General features: G+C 43.8%; 1 protein-coding gene across 6 annotated transcripts in view; it reads left to right on the top strand.

Annotated features, from left to right (window-relative positions):
* The window catches only part of ABCC5 (ATP binding cassette subfamily C member 5), a 92593-nt gene extending 68672 nt beyond the window's left edge, over positions 1-23921 (top strand). For all 6 annotated transcript variants that reach the window (XM_045037203.1, XM_003991868.6, XM_045037202.1 and 3 more), the window contains 8 exons: positions 2339-2525; positions 4060-4149; positions 6145-6334; positions 10077-10236; positions 17693-17771; positions 18981-19094; positions 19685-19849; positions 22466-23921. In XM_045037203.1, the coding sequence (XP_044893138.1) occupies positions 2339-2525; positions 4060-4149; positions 6145-6334; positions 10077-10236; positions 17693-17771; positions 18981-19094; positions 19685-19849; positions 22466-22567 (1087 nt within the window). In that variant the 3' untranslated portion in view covers positions 22568-23921. The remainder of the gene's footprint in view (positions 1-2338; positions 2526-4059; positions 4150-6144; positions 6335-10076; positions 10237-17692; positions 17772-18980; positions 19095-19684; positions 19850-22465) is intronic.
* Positions 23922-24401: the final 480 nt, after the last annotated feature.

Genomic DNA, 24401 nt, shown 5'->3' on the forward strand with positions numbered 1-24401 from the left:
AATTCATTCACTCACTTGCTGGAACTCCTTTCTAAGCAAATGAGAAGGCAAAATACAGGTTTTGGAGTCTGTTGGCTTTGGACTCTAAATGGCTATATATAAAGGAGTTTTCCTTTTTTCTTTTCTTTTTTTTTTTTGAAACAGTAGAAGATGAACATTGACATTAGACTGACATTTTTATTTTAGCTGCTGAAGATTGTTTATATGAGAAATTCATGTACATAGACAGTCATTTTCGAGCTTTGTATTAACAAGAGATTGGAACTAACTCAAATGTCCTTCAGTACAGAACTGATGGTACTGTAGCATCAAGCTATGGTATACCCACATAGAATATATATATGGTACTGTACCAAGCAACCTATGGTATACCCGTATAGACTACTCTGTGGCCCTTAAGAAGAATGAGACAGTACTATAGGTACTGATATGGAATGATCTCTAAAATACATTAGTGAGGAGCGCCTGGGTGGCTCAGTTGGTTAAGCATCCAACTTAGGCTCAGGTCATGATCTCATGTTTGTGAGTTCGAGCCCCGCATCGGGCTCTGTGCTGAAAGCTCAGAGTCTGGAGCCTGCTTCAGATTCTGTGTTTTCCCTCTGTCTCCCTGCCCTCCCCCACTCACATTCTGTTTGTCTCTCTGTCTCAAAAATAAACATTAAAAAATGAATAAAATACACTAGTGAAAGAGCAAGATACAGATGAGTGTGCATGGTATGCTCCCTTTTAAGTATATGTTTATATAGATGACATTTAGAATATCCTTGAAAGGGTGCACGAGGAAGTACTAGCTGCCACTGGAAAGGGGAACTGAGTAGCTGGAGGATGGGCAGGAGAAAGACTGACTTTTCACGGTAAAACTTTTTATGCCAGGGCTCCTGGGTGAATTAGTTGCTTAAGTGTCCCACTTCGGCTCAGGTCATGATCTCACAGTTCAAGAATTTAGGCCCTGCATCGGGCTCTGTGCTGACAGCTCAGAGCCTGGACCCTACTTCAGATTTTCTGTCTCCCCCTCTGTCCCTCCCTCCCCTGCTTGTGCTCTCTCTCTCTTTCTCTCTCAAAAATAAACATTAAAGGGGCGCCTGGGTGGCGCGGTCGGTTAAGCGTCCGACTTCAGCCAGGTCATGATCTCGCGGTCTGTGAGTTCGAGCCCCGCGTCGGGCTCTGGGCTGATGGCTCAGAGCCTGGAGCCTGTTTCCGATTCTGTGTCTCCCTCTCTCTCTGCCCCTCCCCCGTTCATGCTCTGTCTCTGTCTGTCCCAAAAATAAATAAACGTTGGAAAAAGAAAAAAATAAAAAAAAAAAATAAACATTAAAAAAAAAACTTTTTTATGCCTTCTAAATCTTCTGTGCATATCTTGTCTACTCCAAAAATTAGGTAATTAATTAAAAGAAAATCTAGAATGGAAAGTCTAGGTTAAACAACTCAGAAAAATAATCCTAACTTTAAGAGAAAAACAGTAAAATACACTGTATGTGTGTATACACACACATACACACACACACACACATAAATTTAAGTGTATTAGAAAAAGTACTGAGAGAAGATATGGCAGAATATTAACCCTGGTTTTAACAGAGTGGTGAGAATACTGCGTTTTCTTCTTTACTACATTTTCTAGATTTTCTCCAAATATATAAAGAAGAAAAGAGATTTTTTTTTTTTTAAAACAAAGCACATTTGCCTGGCAAGACTCCCTGCTCTGAAGTTGTAGTTGTATGTGACACGCAAGCCTTTGGATGGTGTCTGATCTGCTCTCTAGGACCCCAGGTTCAGTAGTGTCTCGCTCCTTCAGTGGCAAAGGTTGTCCAGGTCTTTTTTTTACTGTGGTTTAATTCCTGGTTCTGTGCTCTGCGGCCTTGGGAAACAAGCACCGTTTTGCCCAACATCAGTGCCCCAGCAGACATTTTCCATTTTACCATATTCACTCTGTGAGTTTATTTTTCCAGGCCCTAGGGCATTTCTGCAGTTTGCCTGTGTAACCTCTCTTTCTTTGAGGAAATGACCCCTGACCTAAGACATTTTGCTAAAGCTTAACCAGCCTCTTTATTTGGTCTCTTTTCCCCGTGCATTCCTTGTGCCGTTAACATAGATATCTTTCCCTAACAAATTTAGTATGTTTCTTTGAAGGAGTAAAACTGGAAAACCACAAGTTGTCCTGTGTATGGAGCCTGGAATACTCTGCAGTCCTTAGGTTTCCATAGCATTTTCCTGGTGACACACAGGAAGTACTTAAAAGTTAGCCCTCCATCCATAATCCACCAGAACTCTGACATCACCCCTCCCCAGGACTGTGTAGTGCTTTGTTGGCCTATTAGGTGTTCTGTCTCCCTCACAGGTACCAGGAGCTACTGGATAACAACCAAGGTCCTTTCTTCTTGTTCACGTGTGCAATGCGGTGGCTGGCTGTGCGGCTGGACCTGATCAGCATTGCCTTGATCACCACCACTGGGCTGATGATTGTTCTCATGCATGGGCAGATTCCCCCTGCCTACTCGGGTCTTGCCATCTCTTATGCTGTCCAGGTCAGTCTCTGGGGTGGAGCATTACCTCTCCTCACTTGAGTCCTGTGTTGCCCTAGGAGGGGCATGGTAGGGGGCTCTACCTAAGCCTTTGACTCTTAGAGCTTCTGTCCATCTCTTTGTTAGTAACAACCTAGGCTTGGTTGGGCAGGGAGAATGGGAGAGAGATCCAAGTGCTATATAGGAACAAAGAGATTTAAGTCTGTTGCATGTGTTTAAGAAATAGGTGCTGTTTCTTCATAAATAAACATGATTTTGAAAATAGTTTGTTAATTGTAGGTTTCTACGTTCACCACCCTCCCATCTCTGGCCTTTCCTGGTCTTCTAAAAAATACTGTGTCCTCAGTATGCTTCTTATATGCATTTTATTTTCAGGCCCCTGATTTTCCCAGTACTGTTACACGTGGAGACCTGGCCCCTAGGGGTAGTCTAAGGTCTTTAAAAAGCTCAAAGAGGGGCGCCTAGGTGGCGCAGTCGGCTAAGCGTCCGACTTCAGCCAGGTCACGATCTCGCGGTCCGTGGGTTCGAGCCCCGCGTCGGGCTCTGGGCTGATGGCTCAGAGCCTGGAGCCTGTTTCCGATTCTGTGTCTCCCTCTCTCTCTGCCCCTCCCTCGTTCATGCTCTGTCTCTCTCTGTCCCAAAAATAAATAAACGTTGAAAAAAAAATTAAAAAAAAAATAAAAATAAAAAGCTCAAAGAACAATTGGGAACTTGGGCACTAAGTATTTGAAGCTGTTAAGGTGTCATCATGGTGTTGGACAATGGTATTGTGTTTTTAAAAGAGTCTTTGTATGTTAGAGAGATGTAAGCTAAAGTATTTATGGATAAAATGATAGGATGTCTGGAATTTGCTTTCAAATAATACAGATGGGTTGCGTGGTATAAATGATACAATATTGCCTGTAAGTTGACAGTTTTTTAAGTACATGGGAGTTCATTATACTTCCCTTTCTACTCCTGTATCTGTTTGACATTTTTCCCTATGGGAAAGATCAAAATAAATAAGTAGCAAAAGAAAACCAAGAGGACATATGTATCTTTACAGATTCCCAAAGACGTCTGTCCGTGTTATGCAGACTTACTTGATTATTGGGTGGGGAAGAATATGTGTGATATGTGCTGTGTTTGAGGGTCCTCAGTCTGAGGTACACAGGGGCTCTGCATTCTCACTCATTCCTCTCAGGAGGAGAGGACTGCCAGAGCAGGTGCAGGTGCAAGTATGAAGCCCAGAAGTTACTCAGCTGCAGATATGTGTACTGGAAATGTAAAGATGGATGGAAATCCTTTGGATACAGGAAAGTTAGTGCGTGCAGTACCACAATGCCACCTACATTCACTGAGAATTGCAGTTGATTGGAGGATAATAGGCATTGTGTTACATGTTTAGAGAATGACTCAGTCCCTAAAACTAGCTGCTGCAGGTGCCCAGTTAGTTCGTATATTGAGCTCTAATCCCCTAGATGGAGCAGGTTTTCTATTGTTGGCCTGACATGTATTCATAATGAATTCTCCCTTGGCTTTTGCTTTCCATTATCAGCTAACGGGGCTGTTCCAGTTTACCGTCAGACTGGCATCCGAGACAGAAGCCCGCTTCACCTCAGTGGAGAGAATCAACCACTACATCAAGGTCAGGCTGAGAAGTCCTTTTACTGTGATGTGACCCTTCATGGGGTCCTTTTGCCCTTTTACTGCCTCAGCTGGATGTGCAGGGAGGATGCTTGTTTTCTCTGCCTTATTCCACAGGGAGGACTCTTCAGCATGTGTGGAATGGAGAAGAGAATAGCTTAAGAGTTTCTAAATACTTTTGTGAATTGTGTCTGAGAACGTAGGTTCATCAGCTAACTTCTAAAATGTTCAGAATTTTGTTAGTTCGGTTAAGCTGACTACTGTAACGTTTTCTTTACCCTGTTTGAAACCATGTATTGTTTTAAATCTTAGCCTAGTTCACTTGCTCTTAACCAGGGAAGGCCATCGGTGTCCCCGGCTGAGCTTTAGGCAGAGACAGATGTGGGCCTCATCTCTGGAGATTCCGACGCAGTAGGTCTGGGGTGAGACCCCAGCTTCTGAAGTTTTAGAAGCCCCCTAGTTAATTCTAAACTGCACTCATAGTTTAGAAACCAGTTAATTTAGTGGATACTGAGATGATCTAGTTCTTCCCACCTTCCCTGCAGTGCTGCCAGGAGACAGCCTCTTGCTGGTGTCCTAGCTGGAGCTCTGAAAGCAGTTTTCTATAGAGAGAAGCAGAGTCATGAGTAGTTAGGATTCGCAAATTTAACTCAGTTCTCAGGAGTTACCTATTTTGTGAACTGCTCAGAGACTTTATCATTGTTTACATGGGAAGAATATATCCCAACTTCCCAATAATTGACCTACAAGCATAGTGTTAAAAAACTACCCTTTCCATTGAGAACTAGTATATTATGTAAACTGCATTTGCCAGCACACATGCGTCACTGAATTGTTTTGACAATGAGCCTCATTAATTGTAGGATACTTCTTAAGCTTACAAACTGTTATTCTCAGAATGGCAGATAACCATCTAATATATCTGCTAATAGCTGTTCCTTATGTTTATCTGTTAGCCTCGTTGCCCAGTGCTCATGTCTGTGGATAATATGTGGGTGTATATACGGGTGTGTAGTGTTTGATTTAATATTGCTGTTGGTGAGAGTCTCTTGCTGGAGAGGTCAGGGTGATGGTCAGCCATACCAGAGTGGACCATGCACAAACCAGTCACGTTTCTGAGGACTGACTCCACTGCCAGTCCCCAACCTGGATGCCTGTGCCGGCATGGAGTCCTTCCAGCTTGGAATTTGAGACTTCAGTCTCTACCTGCACCCCCCACCCCTACTGCTGCCCAGAGCACCACAGCCCTTGGCCTTCACTTCCCTATGAGGCTATAAAGCTCCATGACTAGTTGCCAGAGAATTTTCAAACATTACAAGGTGGGGCCGTTGGTAACAAAAATCACCCAAGCAGTTACATTGAACACAGCATTTTAAAGCTGAATGGATTTCCACCATTCTTTAATCCAGTCCTCACGATTTATAGATGAGAAACTAAGACCTAGAGTGAAGAAGTGATATATCCAGGTCACACAGCTATTGGTGGCAAACTGGGATTACAGCGCATGTCTCCTGGGGTGACCGATACGTCAGAATGCCAGCATCTGATCAAGTATTTAGTAAATGGTAGTTTCCTTCCTTTGGGTTTAGGCCATTGGCTTTCAAATGGTGGAATCTTGTTTCAAGTAGAATATTTTCAAAGAATTCCGATCAAAACGGCTGTGTGTGAAGAGCCAGTGAAAGGTCTCATGCCCCACCATTAACCTCCAAGGTGGTTTTGTGGAGAAATTCCGTAAGACAGAAAACTGTTTGAGAGCTGCTGTCCTCCTCAAGATGCTGCTTAGTAGCCACTGTAAACTGCTAAGTGAAAAGCTAGTAGCCATTGTGCGCTGTCTGGTTTAGTGGTAATAAGCCCTTGCTCCCTTTCATAGGGCGGGGACAGGGTAGCAGCTGCCTCTGTGTGGCTGCTATGGTTGTCCTGATTTTACTTCTCTTTGAAGGCCTTTCAGCCCCCACAGAATCTGGTCAGTCTGATCCAGCCCCTTCTGTCTCCCCAGACTCTCTCTTTGGAAGCACCTGCCAGAATTAAGAACAAGGCTCCCTCCCCTGATTGGCCCCAGGAAGGAGAGGTGACCTTTGAGAATGCAGAGATGAGGTACCAAGAAAATCTCCCTCTGGTTCTGAAGAAAGTGTCCTTCACCATCAAACCTAAGGAGAAGATTGGCATTGTGGGGCGGACCGGATCAGGTAAGAATGCAAAGGCCTCTGGAGAAACATTTGAACCTATCTGAGTTAAGCTTGGGGCCCATGATTTGCTGTTTTATTGACTATCACTCTCATCCCTTCAAACCAGTTCTGTATTAGATGAGTAATGAGGAGAGGGGTGTCTCTGAAGGCAATTTTCTAAATGTGTTCTTAACTCTGCTTTTGTAATATTTAGTGCTTTTTCTAATCATAAAAGTGTACTTTCTCAATGCAGAACACTTGGAGCATATAGCAAAGTGCAAAAGGGGGAAAAGCACCCATAACTCCACTACCCAGAGATAATTACTATTAATATTTTGGTGGGTATCTTGTCAGGCTTTTTCTATCAAAAAAATATGTTTACACAAATGAAGTCATTTTACACACACCAACTCATGAGCTGCTTTTAAGTCTACCAGTTATTTCTCTATGTCAATGAATAGCCTATGACATGAATTCTATGCAGCATGATAGAAAATTCTATTTTATAGATATACCATAATTTATATTTAACCAATCCCCGGTTGTGGGGAATTGAGGTGGTTGTCAATTTTTCACTATTATGAATAGTACTGCAGTGAACATCCTTATTTCTATGAGGTCAAAATACACAAAAAAGTTAAGTTTTCTGTGACATATTGCCAGTGTTGCCTCATATTTACCAGAAGCCAACACAGCTCTAAATAAGGAACCTGTGTCCCTTTGAAGACAGAAATTATTTTCTTAACCTGATATTGATTGCAAAGAAATTGAGAATTGGCCCTCATTTTAGGCGTTCTTCTTTGCCCTTAGTATCATATTACTTATGTGCCCTTTAGATTTCTAGGGTTAAGAACTGAGTAATTCATTTCTTTCCCTTTCCTTCCTGAATAACATTTCAAACATTGAGTCTTGTTTTGTTTTACTAACTGGTGTACCTGGTTTAAGCAGTCTCTCTGGTTCAGTTCTCATTAGCTTTTGGGGCTCCATGCTTCCCTGGCATCAGAACTCTTCCAGGTCTGTTTCTTTCCATTAAAGAAGAAAAAAAAAAGCCTTGTGTCTTTTCTGGCCAATTTACTTTAAAGAACCTGCTAAGAAGAGAAAAAAAAAAAGCGCCGTTTCCTGCTTCCTGCTTGAAGGAATTATTTCATGTCAGAACAATGCAGTTTGTAGGTTTTTTACACTGGCAGGAGGATGTTCAGCCAAGGAGGGTTGTCCTTGGCTTTAGGCTGTCCTAAAGCCTTGGCCAAGGCTTTAGGCTGTCCCTAAAGCTCTGCCTATGCTTTCCTCCCTCAAATTCCCTCTGCTACATTGGCTTCCAGGGCTACTCAGCTCCCCTGAAAGCTCTAACTGATGTCCCCCCCCTGTGATTCCCTTTGACACAGGTAAGACAGACTGAAGTATTCACTAAGACTTCATTGAGCCATAAGGAGTGACAGAAGAAAAATAAGAAAAAATAAAATAATTATAAATGGCCGACTTGCAAAATCTAGACTCTAATTCTAACAAGCTTCTGCAAAGACTGTTAGACCGGGACTCTGCCATGGCTATAGTCAAGGACATCACTGTGAGGACCTCATGGCCTCTTTTACTAGTACATTCCAGCAGTGCAAAGGTAGTCTGGATTCAGAGAACTGTAGGATCTTCCAGTCCAGGTAGCATCTTTTGTTAAGGTGGAACAACTTGATCTATTTATTTGAAGAAAATTCCTCCCTTGGTTTAGATCTTAAAGCACTGCCTTGACACTAAGGGAGAGTCTCCCTGCCTTCCTTGTATGAGGGTACGGGACCAATAACCAGAGTCCCCCCCCCCCAATTCTGAACAAAGGCATTTACCTATAAGAGGAGAAGTCCTCCTTAAGAATCCTGCTGAGTGGACCCGGTTTCCCAGCTCATTTCTAATAGATGCATGTAAGGATCACTGCTTCAGGAAGGTGGACATTTCTCAGGGTCCCCGTTAGTTATTTGACAGGGGTCTGCCCAGGGACAAATCCAGACAGTGGAGATGTGGCTGTAGACACTGGGGAGAAGGCAGGATATTTGTGCCCTCAGTGACTGCTAAATAGACAAAGTCATGAAGTTCTCACGAGAGGACTTTCAAAACATGGAGGCAGAAGAAGAGTAAGGGGGGGGTCAAGAACCAGGCATCTGGCTAAGGAAAAGTTGTTGAAAAGCTAAAAACCTGTGGTTCTAAATCTAAACCACGGGTCTGAGTTGCAGAAAAGCAGACCTGACTATGTCTTAAGTTTTTGGAGGGTGGGGGCACTATCGCTTTTTAAATGTTTATATCCTTTGACATAGTAGTTCTGAGAATGTCTTCCAAGGAAATCATCTGAGGTGGCAGCACAGTTTGAGCATGCCATAACATTATTATAGTATTAAATATGTTTCCAATGTTAGAGGACTGGTCAAGTAAGCAAGAGCACATCCACATGGTGGAATATATTGCAGCCAATAAAACTTTATTTTGAAAAATTTTTTAACATGGTTGAGTGCTTGTTATATAATAAGTGGGAAAAGGCGATTATATTATTGTATCTCTGGTGTGATCTCAATTCAGAGAAAAAGACTGAAAGGAAATGTATCAAAAATAACAGTAATGAGATTATAGGAGATTAACATTATCTCCTTGAATTACTTATATGACTTTTAAATTTTTTTTTTTTTCAACCTTTATTTTTGGGACAGAGAGAGACAGAGCATGAACGGGGGAGGGGCAGAGAGAGAGGGAGACACAGAATCGGAAACAGGCTCCAGGCTCCGAGCCATCAGCCCAGAGCCCGACGCGGGGCTCGAACTCACGGACCGCGAGATCGTGACCTGGCTGAAGTCGGACGCTCAACCGACTGCGCCACCCAGGCGCCCCTAAAATGAAGATTCAATTAAGAAAAGCTATTCTGACCTCATCAGTTTCTCCCTCAGACCTGCTTTTCTATCACAGTTCCTTATTGCAGTAGTTATCTACAGCCACTTACTTACTTAAGCCGAAGCCTCCTTCCCTATGTGTTTACCCCAGAACTTCTTCCGTTCCCAGCTGCTGCGGCAGTGGTAGAAAGGCCTTGTCTTGTTTCTCTCTGGGCTGTGATACGGGGACAGAAAAGAGAGAAGACATCGTGTCCTCTGGTTTGCCCCACTAGTTCCTTGCTATAAGCTCTCTGTTCTTCTCACTTTGCCTGAGATGCATTTCAGCCTGTGTGCCCACCCCAAAGGTGAAAAGCAGGCCTTCTTCCAATTTACTCTTGTGAAATTCTGACAGTCCCTCAAACTCCTTCTCAGGCTGAAGCTGTGTGATTTAAATATGTATGCTTGGTAGCTCTGGAAAGTGTATTTTTTTGCTATACCTGGCAATCATTTTCTTTTTTTTTTCTTTTTTAATGTTTATTTATTTTTGAGAGAGAGAGAGAGAGAGAGAGAGACAGAGAGAGAGACAGAGAGACAGAGAGACAGAGTACAAGCAGGTGAGGCACAGAGAGAGAGGGAGATAGAACCTGAAGCAGGCTTCAGACTCTGAGCTGTCAGCACAGAGCCCAACGTGGGGCTCAAACTCACCAACCATGAGATCATGACCTGAGCTGAAGTCACTTAACTGACTGAGCCACCCAGGTGCCCCTCTGGCTATCATTTTCTACATTATCTTAACTAATCAGATGAAATAGTGTTCGAATAGAACTAGAAAATTAGATGATTTTGCCCTGAGAATAAACCAGTTTTGTCTTCACGGAATTTGCTAATTGAGCTACTTTTCTGCATGTCTTTTGACTCCTTAGGGAAGTCCTCTCTAGGGATGGCCCTCTTTCGTCTGGTGGAGTTATCCGGAGGCTGCATCAAGATTGATGGAGTGAGAATCAGTGACATTGGCCTTGCCGACCTGCGAAGCAAGCTCTCCATTATTCCTCAAGAGCCAGTGCTGTTCAGTGGCACTGTCAGGTAAGGACCTGAGCGCCCATGTGCTTCGTGCTGCATTTCGAGACCATATGGGCATGTTAGAGCCTCCATGTGGGACTGAGATCTAGTGACCTCTAGTCTAGTGCTTTTCCCACCACCCTGTGCTTCTTAGTGCAGAAGTGAGGGGCAGCTCCCCTGCACAAGCCACCTCATTAACGAAACAGGGCCCATGGGCCCTGCAGCATGGTGGTAAAGAAGTCAGCGAGATCTGGGCTCAGATCTCTGCCCTGTGACTAAGTTACCTGAACATACCTAACTAAGCTTGTTCCCTCATCTGTAAAATGGGGATTAAAAAACTTTTTTTGTTGTTCATTTATGTATTTTTTGAGAGAGAGTGAGAGCCCACACACGTGGTGGGGAGGGGCAGAGAGAGAGGGAGAGAAAGAATCCCCAGCAGGCTTCATGCTCAGCGCGGAGCCCAGTGTGGGCTCAGTCTCACCAACCATAATACCATGACCTGAGCGGAAATCAAGAGTCAATGCTTAACTGACTGAGTCACCCAGGTGTCCCAAATGTGGGGATATATTAAATTAATATTAAATTAATTAAATGTGGGGATGATTTTCATTGTGAAGGTTGGATAGGTCCATATAAATTATATAAGCACTGAGCCTGGCAAACCGTGAGCATCTGATGAATAGTAGCAGCTCATCAGCCTCACCACCATCATCCTTCATCTTCCTCCCACTCCACGTTGTCATCTCCCCTAGCTATGCTCCAAGTTGCAGTTCTCGTGATGGTTTTCTGACCTTATTATTCCCCATGTTTTTCTACCTCTGGAATGATGCCTCTCTGAAATCTCCCAGGATGCCTAAGATAAAATTCCTCTTCTCAACCTGTTAAAATAGTAACTAAGAAGGAAATAATATTTAAGCCCAATATCTTTCCTTATAAATTATCCCACCCTTGCCCTTAGCTTTAAGCTTTTGCCTCCTGGAAACAATGGCTTTCCATAATCCATGTCCATTTCTATTCAAGTTGCCTCTCCTTTGAACTAAAAATATCTTTAACTATATAGTTGACCTAGATTGGACTTCTTTTTTTTTTTTTTTTTTAATCACTCTGAAAGTAGTATTGCCATTTCTTTCATTTTTAGTGGTCTTCAAAATTAAAAAATTGGTACCAACTTAATTTCAAATAACCACAGACTTATCTTTAAAATCAGGTCCCCTCCTTGGACGCCTGGGTGGCTCAGTCAATTAAGCGTCATATTCTTGATTTGGGCTGAGGTCATGATCTCACGGTTTGTGGGATTGAGCCCTGTGTCCGGCTTGGTGCTGACAGCACAGAGCCTGCTTGGGATTCTCTCTCTCTCTCACTCTCTCTTTCGCTCTCTCGCTCTCACTCTCTGACTCAAAATAAATAAATAACCATTAAAAAAAAAATGAGGTCCCCTCCCTTTCTTCGGAAATGGCACCTGAACTCACTGATTCAAAGAGGTTTGGTAGATAAAATGAATTCTCTCCTATACACATGTAGGGTCAACACTCTTGGGTGTGTTTATTTTGGCATTTTCTCTAACCACCAATGAATTTGGGCAGCATAGAATGGATCAGTCGTTCCCTTTAGGAACTGAGATAACAAAGTCAAACAAATGTCAGAAGAGAATTAGAATTTATTGAAGACTAGGGTCTAAAATTAAGAAATTGAGAGTTGTTGCCAAATCTGCTCTTCCCTCCCATAAATCTCTCCATTTTTAGATGCCACAAGGAATGCCTTTGAGAATATAATTGGCCTTACAATTTTTGGCTCCGGACAAAAGAACCATTTTTTTTTTTTATCATCACTTGGAAAAACATTAAGAAATAAAGTGTGTTAAACTTGACTCTGTTAAGGACACTGCCACTGACATGCCTCACGTTTTATCTCCAAATTTTACAGCACTTCATTTGGGGCTGTGAATCAGGGGCTTCTAGAGTTGATGGTTAAGTGCTAGCTTTGGCAGCACATATGCTAGAATTAATGGTTAAGAACTGACCTGCTGGCACGGCAGCTGGTATTTGTAAACCCTCATGGAAGTGCAGCCTTTCTGGGAGTTGGGGCCGTTTGTTATCAACTCCAGAGACATGTTGCTGCTTGATGGACAAGCTTATGGCTGGTGTGCTACTGCCCTGAGTTTTTAGTCATTGTGCTCAGAGTGCTATTTGGGCAATCCACTGTACAAATTTAGGGAATCCTGTGAGTTTCATGTTCTGCCAGCTGTAATTTTGGCTTTTTAAGTCAATAGTAGATGCTGAGGTGAAATTAAATCACAGACCTATGATATTCTTCCTTTTATCTTCTCAGGTCTTACATAAGACCAGGTTTTATCCCAAGGAGTATTCAGTTTTTGGTGTTCTTTTGCTTTTCTTAGACTATTAGAAAGCCTGGGGCACCTGGCTGGCTTAGTTGGTTGAGCGGCTGACTCTTGATTTCAGCTCACGTCATGATCTGAGGGTCACGGGATCGAACCCTGCATCAGGCTCTGCACTGAGCATGGAGCCTGCTTAAGATATTCTCTCTCTCTCTCTCTCTCTCTCTCTCTCTCTCTCTCTCTCTGTCTCTCTAAAATTAAAAAATAATAATAATAAAATAAATTTTAAGAAAGGGTGTCCTTTTCCTTTTTTTAATTTTTTTTTATTTTGATAGTCTTAGTCCCTGTGGAACTTGGGATTTCCCAAAAGCTCCTTAGCGTCAACATCAGAAAGTAATGTTAAGTCTAGAATAATTGTATCAAGAACACTAGATGTTATCTAACATTTGCTGAAGTCATTCCAGAGAGAGGGGATATATGGGAAATCTTTACCTTCCTCTCAGTTCTGCTGTGAAGCTAAATTGGCTCTTAAAAAATTATCTTTAATGGGGCGCCTGGGTGGCGCAGTCGGTTAAGCGTCCGACTTCAGCCAGGTCACGATCTCGCGGTCCGTGAGTTCGAGCCCCGCGTCGGGCTCTGGGCTGATGGCTCGGAGCCTGGAGCCTGTTTCCCATTCTGTGTCTCCCTCTCTCTCTGCCCCTCCCCCGTTCATGCTCTGTCTCTCTCTGTCCCAAAAATAAATAAACGTTGAAAAAAAAATTAAAAAAAAAAAGGGGGTGGGGGGTGGGGGGTGGGAGGTCATTCTGTGCCAGATACTGTTGCTCTAAAGAACAACAGAACAGTATGTGGCAGATGTTGTCCAAAGCATTTTAATTGTATTAATTCATCAAATACTCAAAACCCCATGAGGTAGGTACTATTATTCCGATTTTATAGATGAAAAAAGTGAAACCCAGAGATGTTAAGTAAGTTGCCCAAAGGTAGGAATCTGAACCTGGGCTGTCAGGGCTCTTATGTGCCACACTCACTGTTTTGCCTCCTGAAGTTATCACAACACCTGCTAATAATCATGATCTTGGGAGGTACCCCGTCTTTCCAAAAACCAGAGTTAGACCTGCTTCCTCAGGGGCCTTACTTTTAGTTACCTTTCTTTTCTAGCATCTTCAAAATCTCATCTGATTCCAGATTTGTACAGGCTTCCCTTATCTTGAAAAAAGAAAAATATGCACTCTCTGCTATTCTCTTGAGTCTTTTTCATTTACTCTACGTTCCCCATTTCTCTTTTTCCACTTCTAAACTTTTTTCTATCTAATTTTACTCTTAACAACCAGTCCATATTTCTGAATAACTATCTAGAGCTCTCCTTTAGCTTCCTATAGCAGAAGAAGGTCTGCAGGTCCCAAGTCCCCTGCTCTGAGGCCCCAGGCTGCTCAGGAGCCCCCTCACCCCCACCCCCACCGTGGCAGGACGGTGTGGCATAGCAGTGTCTTCCCATGTATGGGGGCAGAGGGGACTCCTGTATCCTCTCACACTCTCAGAGGTACTCTCAGCCTCGTTTAGCCATGGCTACCAGGCAAGCTTAGAATACTGCTAAAAATAAAATATGAAAGACCAAAGATGAAAATGCACTTCTGGCAGCATTAGGACTCCAGGAGTTCTTTTTTTTTTTTTTTTTTAATGTTTATTTATTTTTGAGAGCGAGATGGTGCTAATGGGAGAGGGGCAGAGAGAGAGGGAGACACAGATCGGAAGCAGACTCTAAGCTGTCAGCACAGAGCCTGATGCGGGACTCGAACCCATGAACTGCAAGATTATGACCTGAGCCGAAGTCAGACACTTAACCACCAGAACCACCCAGGTACCCCAGGACTCCAGGAATTCTGACTGTTACAAATAGGTGTCTTCATTCTCAGGTGCTTTTTTTTCTCCATCCATCCATCCATCCATCCATCCATCTACCCATCCATCCGTCCAGCTACAACTTTTGATGTTGTGCATGCGCAACTTTGCTTTCGCTTCTGTTTGTGGCTTAGACTCGGGGCCATCTGGCTTCTCTAATGACAGTGTATTTTTTTCTATTCCTGACTGAGCTCCCTGTTGAGATCAGTCTGGTCTGTCTTAATGTGTATGTACACCACCTACTGGTGTATGTAAATATTCCTTATGTAAATATTCCTTATATATCTGGAGCCCATTGCTCAGCCTTCGGCGGCTCCATCAGCTGGTGTGATGAGCCTCAGAGGGTTGAATGTGGAGCCTACCCATGTGTCGACTGAGTCTTCACCCACAGACAATCCGCTGGGGCAGGCTCCTCAGTGAGCAGGTAACTGTATCCCTTGTGTGCATACTCTGTGTCTGATAAGAGGTATGTGGTGAACTTCCTAGGTGTATTTGCTTCCTAGGGATGTCACAACAAAGCACCACAAACTGGGTGGCTCAAAACAACAGGAATTTATTGTCTCACAGTTCTAGGGGCTAGCAGTCTGAAATCAAGGTATCAGCAGGATCATGCTTCCTCTGATCCTTCCCTTGTCTCTTCTACCCACTAGTGGTTTGCCAGCGATCTTTGATGCTCCTTGGCTTATAGATACATCGTTCCAATCTCTGCCTCCATTGTCACCTGGCCTTCTCGTGACCCTCTCTCATAAGGACACCAGTCATGTTGGATTAAGGGCCCACTCTACTTTGCCACTCCAGAATGACCTCATTTTAACTAATTATACCTGCAATGACCCTATTTCCAAATAGGGTTACGTTCTTAGATACTGAGGGATAGGACTTCATGTCTTTTTGGAGAGGACACACTTCAACCCATAACAATAGGCATCACTGTACTGTTTTTTTCCCTAATGTTTTATTTATTTTGAAGAGCGAGAGAGAGCATGCATTCATGCGTGCACGCATATGCAGGGGAGGGACAGAGAGAGGGAGAGAGAATCCCAAGGAGGCTCTGCTGGCACAGTGCTCAAACTCACGAACAGTGAGATCTTGACCTCAGCTGAATCAAGAATTGGACCCTCGAGCAACTGAGCCACCTAAGTCCCCTGGACTACCTTCTTCTTTAAGAGATATACCCACAGAGATAATAGATATTAGATGGTATGCTTATAGATTAGTCTTCCCCATCCAGACTTTTCACAGATAGGACTTTATCAGAACTCTTTCTGAGCCTGGTATTCAGGATCCTGGATTATTGTGTCCACTTGGAAAATGCATTGAATATATGAATCAGAAGGCCACCAAGCATTGGAATGAGACAGCTAATGTGTCCACATGTACCTTGTCTATTTAACAGCTGCCAGTGATTGAATGTCTGCCTTATTCCAGGCACTGTAGGTATATTATCTCTAATGTTTACAGTAACTTACTGAGTCATGTCACTATATCCCCATTTCATAGAGCAGGAGACTGAGGAGTAATTTGCCCAAGGTCATGCAGATGGTAAGAAGCAGAGTGGGGATTTGAGCCCAATCTGCCTGGATTCTGTGTACTCACACCCTCCCTGCATCATACTGTTCTTCGCCTCTGTGATTACAGAAAATGCTTAAATTGTGACACACTAATGCCTCTTACCAGGAAGTCAAGTAAGAATGTGTGTTCCTTTATTCTTACAACAAATAGTAGACAATATACATGGGTTTCAACAGTGAATAAGATCCAGACAAGGATCCTGATCTACTGGGGGAGACAGACAAATGAACAGAGAGACAAGTGCTTTTTTATTTAAGATGGAGATAAAAAAGTGAGGGAACTGAAGTATAGAGAAGTTAGGCTAACTTGGTCAGGGTCACACAGTTGTAGTAGAAGCTGTACAGGAATCAGCAAGTCTGGTCCCAGAGCCCTTTCTTTCACCAGTGTCTCTCAAGCAAAAGGGTGGGGACAGGTGCACATGTTCAAAGGGCATAAGAGAGCAGAGCCAGTTAGAGTCTCCCAGCAGAGTCCACAAGTGTCCCAAAGGGATGAGCGAGATCGGTGCCAGCCTGTGCTTCCTCCTGTCAGGTGGAGTTCTGGGATAATGTCCTGCTTGCATTTATGTGCCTGGAATTGCTAACCCCAGGCATGGAGACGGATGTGACACAGAGCTAAAGTTTTCCCAAAGACTTTCCTATTTCCTGTATGCCAAGTATAATTTTATGGACAAAGCAAATTATACCTAATACCTTTCAGGTTACTAGAACTATAAATGTCATGTTTAGATGGAGACAAGGCACTGCAAAATTCATGTAACATCCCAATTTCTATCAATTATCTGTTCCACCCCACCACTTTACCCTCATCCTCTAGGACAAAGAGCTGATTCCCCTGTCTTTTAAGATTTCCAGAAATGTCTAGGCCAATTTTTTGGTATCATCCTTGATGTTCTTAAAGCAGATACTATTGGCACAGTAAGCAAGAATAGTCCCCAACCTGCTTTTCTGTTCCAGTAAATTCCTTCCTCTTGAGTTGCTGTTCACGCTCTTCTTTCTCCTCTACTGGATCAGCTCCTCCTCCTGGTCGGCCAGCTGACCTCGAGTCCCTGTTCAGTGACAGGCTCTCACCCTGGTGCATCAGGATGTTTTTCTAAGTTTGAACATACAGAGAGATGTATTTCAACACGTATATGTCGAAATGCTAACAGTGTTTGTTTCTGGGGGGTCAGATTAGAAGTGATTAAAATGTCAATTGGCTTTGGTTTTGTGTTTCACAGATCTGTATTTCTTAATTTTTCTGTAACTAACTTGTATTATTTACATAATAAAAACAATAAAAGTTAAATAAAGTTTTATAAAGAAGACAGAGAGGCGGTGCCTGGGTGGCTCAGTTGGTTAAGCGCCGACTCTTCATTTCGGCTCAGGTCAGGATCCTGGGGCTGTGAGATTGAGTCCTGCATCTGGCTCCATGCTGGCACTGTGGAGCCTGCTTGGGCTTCTCTCTCCCTCTCTCTGCCCCTCCCCAACTTGGGCTTATGTGCGCGCACGCGTTCTCTCTCTCTCTCTCTCTCTCTCTCTCTCTCTCTCTCTCTCTCTCTCTCTCTCAAAAATAAATAAACTTAAGAAGAAGACAGGTCTGGCCTGTCCCTATGTATGATCCTATGACAGATAACCTTTGCAGGATGGTCACTTACATGTTGGATCATTGTGAAATTCCTACTGTGTTTCTCTCCAGATCAAATTTGGATCCCTTCAATCAGTACACTGAAGACCAGATTTGGGATGCCCTAGAAAGGACACACATGAAAGAATGTGTAAGTAAAGCACAGAGGGAGCACTTTGCTGGAAATCTGGGGGCAGGGGGGGAATGCAGTGACACGTGTGTCCAGCCTGGCCTGTTGCTCTATTTCCAGGATGGCTGTGAAATCCTGTGAAGGAGCACTTTAGATAAGGCTTCCCAGGCATTTCAGAAGGGGCATAAAAGTTGATATCTCTGGACCATGGTCATATTGCCCTTTTGCTCCCTATTGATTAAAAAAGATATTAATGACAAACACTCAGATTCTGTAATGCTTTTAAGTTAATTTCTATTTTATTCATCATGACAGTATAACATGTTTTTGAAGCATCTGAATACGTATCAAGTCCACAAAAAGCATGCAGCATGCATATGGAGTCATAGACTTCTTGGGGTAACTCAGTATGTACCCTCCCAAGGCCACAGGTGATCCCCTTGACCTGGAGTAGATCTCTCATGCCCCTGAGTTGCCTAAAGCTCTGGATCCCCTGCCCTGACTCAACTAGATCAGCTGTGCCTTTATCACTTATATATTGACCTTCCTCAAATAATTTCATTTGAAGAGTAGGCTCGATAGCTTATTTTAAAGGCAAAATTTAACAGCCATGGACCTATAGCTTTGAAATTCAGAAAGAGCGATCTCTTTGCATGACCATATTTTCAGAACCAAAATTAGGGCCGACATTGGACAGGATCTGGGGACATGAAAATACTGGAATTTCTAGGACCTTTTAATGGTATGAGGCTAACAGAATAATCTATCTGAAATACGGAATGTCCTAGAAAATGAGAGTCCTCAGGGCACCTGGGTGGCTCAGTCACTTAAGTGTCCAACTTCAGCTCAGGTCATGATCTCACGGCTTGTGAGTTTGAGCCCCGTGTCGGGCTCTGTGCTGACAGCTCAGGGCCTGGAGCCTGCTTTGGATTCTGCGTCTCCCTCTCTCTCTGCCCCTCCCCCACTAGCACTCTGTGTCTCTCTCTCTTAAAAATAAATAAACATTAAAAAAAAAATGAGGGTCCTCGTACATGTGATCGTAACACCTGTACCTTCTTTCTAGATGAGCCAGATTTGTGGCTAAAAATTGTTTCATCTATTTCAGAATATTTTTGCTACTGGAGTTTTGACAAAATTTAGTATAGTTTTTGTTTATTCGTTGGGTTTTTTTTTTTTTTTTTCAAAATTTACTTTTGGACTCTTCAAGTCCAGACCTTCCTTTCTCCTTAGATTGCTCAGCTACCTCTGAAACTTGAATCTGAAGTGATGGAGAACGGGGATAACTTCTCAGTGGGGGAACGGCAGCTCCTGTGCATCGCGAGAGCCTTGCTCCGTCACTGTAAGGTAGGTGGTTTGGTGAGCGGTGGGGAGGAAGAACAGCCTTTCTCTGTCATAAGAGAACCAAAGGCATTCCTGGCACGAAGCCCAGTGGAGCATTTTAGGAGCAAGCCCAGAGAGGCTTCTAAATTAACCTTGACACGATCTGGGTATACAAGTGTTTTTGAACCTTCAGACTTCCCTGAGCCTTTAATTTCCCAAGGTGACTTTTGTTTCTGACCAGTGAGTAGCTGTAGTACTGTTGGAAACCATAGACTTGGAGATATCCAGGCCATCAAATCCAGTCGCCTTGTTTTGTAAACCAGAAGAGGAAGATCCAGAAAGATGTTTTTCCAAGTCACAGAGCAAGCAGGAGCCAGCATTTTGTTAGATCAGTATTACACGCATTTCCTTTTATTTGTGGAAATGAAGGTGAACACATGGGTTTGAAGTTGTCTCCGTTCTAAGCAAAATGGTTCTTTTGCATATGTGTGTACTTACTTAGGAAAAACAGATTATGGTTCAAATAATAAAATACATTTTAGTGAAACCTAGATTAAGTAGAATGCTTAGGAAGAAATTGGTTGGATCTCTCTTTCTCCTCTCTTCTCTGGCAGATTTTGATTCTAGATGAAGCCACAGCCGCCATGGACACGGAGACAGACTTACTAATCCAAGAGACTATCCGAGAAGCATTTGCTGACTGCACCATGCTGACGATTGCCCATCGCCTACATACAGTCCTAGGCTCCGATAGGATTATGGTGCTGGCCCAGGGACAGGTACTGAGCCCCTGAAGGACCGTGGTTTGACATGTGGCCTTGTCTGGGAGGAAAACTGGCCCCTGGCAGGACTGGGCTGATTGCCATCTCAGGGCAATTCTTAGCTTTCAGATAAGCATCCTTAGCAGCTCTAACCTGGCGGCTGCATGGGGGATACAGCCCCCCCAATCAAGAGATTGAGTAGGAGCACTCTTCCTGGGTTCTCATTGTACTTGACTACCTGTTTTTTGTTGCTTGTAAAAGTGACACTTTGACTTAGATCAGAAAGCATGTGTTCGTACTAACTCACTCACGTAGGCAGGAATTGCCCGAGACATATTGAGACCAGCCACCTTCTGTTTGCTCTCTGCAATCATGTAGTGTTGCCAAACTTCTCATCTGGCTGTTCCAAACTTTCCCACAATCTGGCCCAGCCTAGCCGCCTTCATTTCCCCCTCTCTCCTTGCAGGTGCCGGTGGCTCTAACCAGTCTTGCATACCCTAAGCTGGTTCTCCTCTGTTCTTCCCTCACTTGGTTCCATCTACCTCCAGCACCTTTTCCTCTTGTCCCCTCGCCCACATCCCTACATCTGTCTGCATACAGCCTGCCTGTCTCTCAAGAAAGACACGGCTTAAATGCCCTGATTGCCTCTGCCACCTTAAACTTAATGTGTACCTCTTCTGCCTCCTCTGATGGTAACTGGCTAATGCTCTTTCTCCCCTATTAGACTGTAAGCTCTCTAGAGTCATGGGTCATACTTCATTCATCTTTGGGTCCCTGGCAGGGCTCTGTACTGTGTTCTTTGCACATGATAGAAGTTAAGTATGTCACTTAAGATGTTAAGTAGATTTGTGTTGGCTGGGTACCTCCTTTGTGTGCCCCTGGGATGGCAGCAAATTGATGGTAGCAGGAACAAGCCAGTTACGATATATAACTTGTCTTGTGTTATATGAGACAAGTTACCATAATACCACTTTCTACCATAATAGCCACTACCATAATAGCCACTTTCATTGGGTGTTTATTATATGTCAGGCACCGCACTAAGTGCTTTTATATACTGCCTCTCAATATATAACTAATCATCACAACCTCTGAGAAAGATACAGATATTTTAACCCTACCTTCCAGAAGAGGAGACAGGCTCAGGGAATTTAACCTGTCTCCAGTCTGCAGGAAGGGAGAGTTGGAGGCAAGGTAGGCCAGTGACTCCAAAACCATGCTTTCCACTACTGGACTGCACTATCCCTCTATTTGTAGAGAAGTACTGAGAAAAACATCTAACACTGCAGATTTAGTCTGGGCTTCACAGCTTGGTTTGAGAGAACATAGGGTTAATGATTTTTCCCCTCACATTGAAATTATGTTAACATTAATGGTTTTTTGTTACCATCTTTGTTTGCATTATCCTAAATGTTTAGTGAGATTCTGTTACACATTGGATATACAGAGGTACTACTCTGTACATAGGTATTAAATAGAATATAATGAAATAAAAGTAGATGGGACCAAGAACACCTTCTGGGAAATTCTTTCTTAAAGTCACACATGCACACCACTTTGTTTCTATGAGTGGCTCAATGTTTTGGAATGGGGATTGACTGGCTCTTAATGAGGAACTCTGTCCTTCCCATCCCTTAATTTTTGTGTTCATTAAAATTCCTTGTAATTTTTGGAAAACATGGAAAAAAAAAAGCATAAAAGCAAAAATAAGTCATTTACGTCCCCAGGGATATGCATCATTAATACATTAATTTGCACCCTGCCAGCATTTTGCATGCCTGTATGCACACAGACTCCAGCAGATAGGATGTGCTTTGCTGTAGACACACAATACCAGAATGAAAGAGGCTTGGATGGCAGGAGTTCATTATCCCATGGCAGGAGGCCTGATGGTTGGTTATTCAGCAGCCCAGCAACGTCAGCTTCCAGCCAGCTCCTACCTTCCCTCCCCCTCATGGTGCAGGATGTCTGCTCTAGCTCCTAATGTCATATCCTCACACAGGCAATCCTGTGGAAGGCTTTGTCCTTATGTCTGCATCTAGTGGGCAGGACAGCCTTTCCTAGAAGCACCGCAGAGACTGCTCCTTGGTCAAGGCTATGCCCCATGTCTTGGCTCTGTAGCAAGAAAAGCTGGGAAAGTGAATATGTGACATTTTCTGCCTCTATGGTGGAAGGCAGGCTCTGCCAGCATATCATTCATTTTTTTGCTACAATATGATTTTCAGCGGCTACACTGAAGTCTGTCATAAGAATGGATAATCGACTGGATGGATCCCTTACTTCCTTTTTTATTCCACCGACCCAGTATTTTGGGCTGTTCTTTTTCCATCATTGGGTTGGGATCAGTTTGTATAACAAGATGAGATTTGCCTGCTATGCCATTGACTTGAGCTGTAATTTACTCCCCCCCCCCCCCCCCGAGATTTATGTGAAGGAAGTCTGGATGTCTTTGTCCCTAACCTTTCCTTATACCCTAGTTAGTAAAAACAAAAAACCAAATGCAGAACCCATTTGGGCGTGGCAGGATTGATCAAAGTGTCACTGCGATTCTTCCCCAGGGGGACTTGGGGTTTGCCCCCTTCCTGGCAGTGGTCCTCTGAATGACCCCAAGTGATGTGTCTCTTTCCTTTGCAGGTGGTGGAGTTCGACACCCCATCAGTCCTTCTGTCCAATGACAGCTCCCGGTTCTATGCCATGTTTGCCGCTGTGGAGAACAAGGTCGCTGTCAAGGGCTAACTCCTCCCTGCTGCTGCCACGTCTCTTTTCCTTGGAGCATTGCCATTCCCTGCCTAGGGCGGGCCCCTCATCACGTCCTCCTGCCGAAACCTTGCCTTTCCCAATTTTATCTTTCGCACAGCAGTTCAGGATTGGCTTATGTGTTTCAATTTTAGGGAGAGTCATATTTTGATTATCGTATTTATTCCATATTCATGTAAACAAAATTTAGTTTTTGTTCTTAATTGCACTCTAAAAGGTTCAGGGAACCGTATTATAAATGTATCAGAGGCCTATAATGAAGCTTTATACGTGTAGCTATATCTATATATAATTCTGTACATAGCCTATATTTACAGTGAAAATGTAAGCTGTTTATTTTATATTAAAATAAGCACTGTGCTGATAACAGTGCAAATTCCTTTCTATCATTTTTGTACAGTTTGCTGTACTAGAGATCTGATTTTGCTATTAGATTGTAGGAAGGGTAGCATACTGTTCTTCAGCTGGTGGTTTCACGGTGCCGGGTTCTCTGGATGTCCAAAAGGAAGATGTGTGGCAATAGCGGGCCCTCCAGCGGCCCCCTCTGCGCCTCCGCCCAGCCACTCCCAGGTGGGGTAGAGGGGGCGGCTGGAGGCCATGCAGAGCGCCGTGAATTCTCAGGGCTCCTGCTTTCTGTCCTGTTGTCATTCACTGTTTCTGTCAGGAGAGCAGTGGGGTAAAGCCCCAGACCCCTTTTCACTCCCTCCGTCGGGAATGAGAATCACAGAAGAGCATTCCTCGGACAGGGGGCGTTTTTTTTCCTGCCTTCCTCTTTTTGCTGTTGTTTCTTAACCAGAATCAAGTCTATTCCGAGTGTCCCACTGCCTCAGGTTCCTAACGCTGGCCACTGCACAGAGCTCTCCAGCTCCTACACCCGCTGGCTCCAAACCCGGGAGCCAGCTGCTGCTTTCTTCGGTGGTACTTTTTCATTTGCCTGGTCCCACGCCTCCACGGTTCAGTGACAGGGTTCAGGAGTTTGTGGGTCTGTTCTCTCTCCCTGCAGTTGTCACACAGTCTCTGTCTCTCTCCAAAGTCTGCGACTTTAAGCAGCTCTTGCTAATCAGTGTCTCACACTGGTGTAGAAGTTTTTTGTACTGTAAAGAGACCTACCTCAGGTTGCTGATTGCTGTGTGGTTCCGTGTGTTCCCGCAAACCCCCTTTGTGCTGTGGGACCAGTAGCTCAGGTGGGCGTGGTCGCTGCTGTCATCAACTGAATGGTCAGAGTTGCATGTCGTGACCAACTAGACATTCTGTCGCCTTAGCATGTTTGCTGAACACCTCGTGGAAGCAAAAATCTGAAAAAGTGAATAAAATTATTTTGGATTTTGTAAAACTCTTGGTGTAGAAAATAGTTTTCTGGGAAGGGCGCAAGATGTCTTTGTAATGGCTTTGGTGTACAAGAGCCTTGGATCTGAATATCCAACGAGGGAGTCACGTGCCAGAAAGACCCGTAACGGAGTGGGCTGGTTGGCAAGGGGGGCGGGGCCTGGCATGCCTGGAATCCTCTGTGGTGGGCTTTAGTCCCTACAGCCTGTGTTCTTGGGCATGGTCACCAGACAAAGTTCCTGTGGGGCTAATAAGAGGTGCGGAAGGGCAGGGTGAATGGCTGTGGGGAGGTGGGAAATTGTGGTGAAGTAGATTTCAAATGAACAGTTAGTCGAGAATTCTCAGCAATTCAAACAATATGCAATCGCCCTTTCGGCCAGTTCATTCAGATTAACTCATTGAGAATTGAGTACCATTCAAAAGGTACTCATTGTAAAGTTTCTCGATATATTGTGTTGAATGCAGCCAAGAAAGCTTTTAAACTATT

The sequence above is a fragment of the Felis catus genome, chromosome C2, assembly GCF_018350175.1.
Source record: "Felis catus isolate Fca126 chromosome C2, F.catus_Fca126_mat1.0, whole genome shotgun sequence".
In the NCBI taxonomy this organism is placed as follows: domain Eukaryota; kingdom Metazoa; phylum Chordata; class Mammalia; order Carnivora; family Felidae; genus Felis; species Felis catus.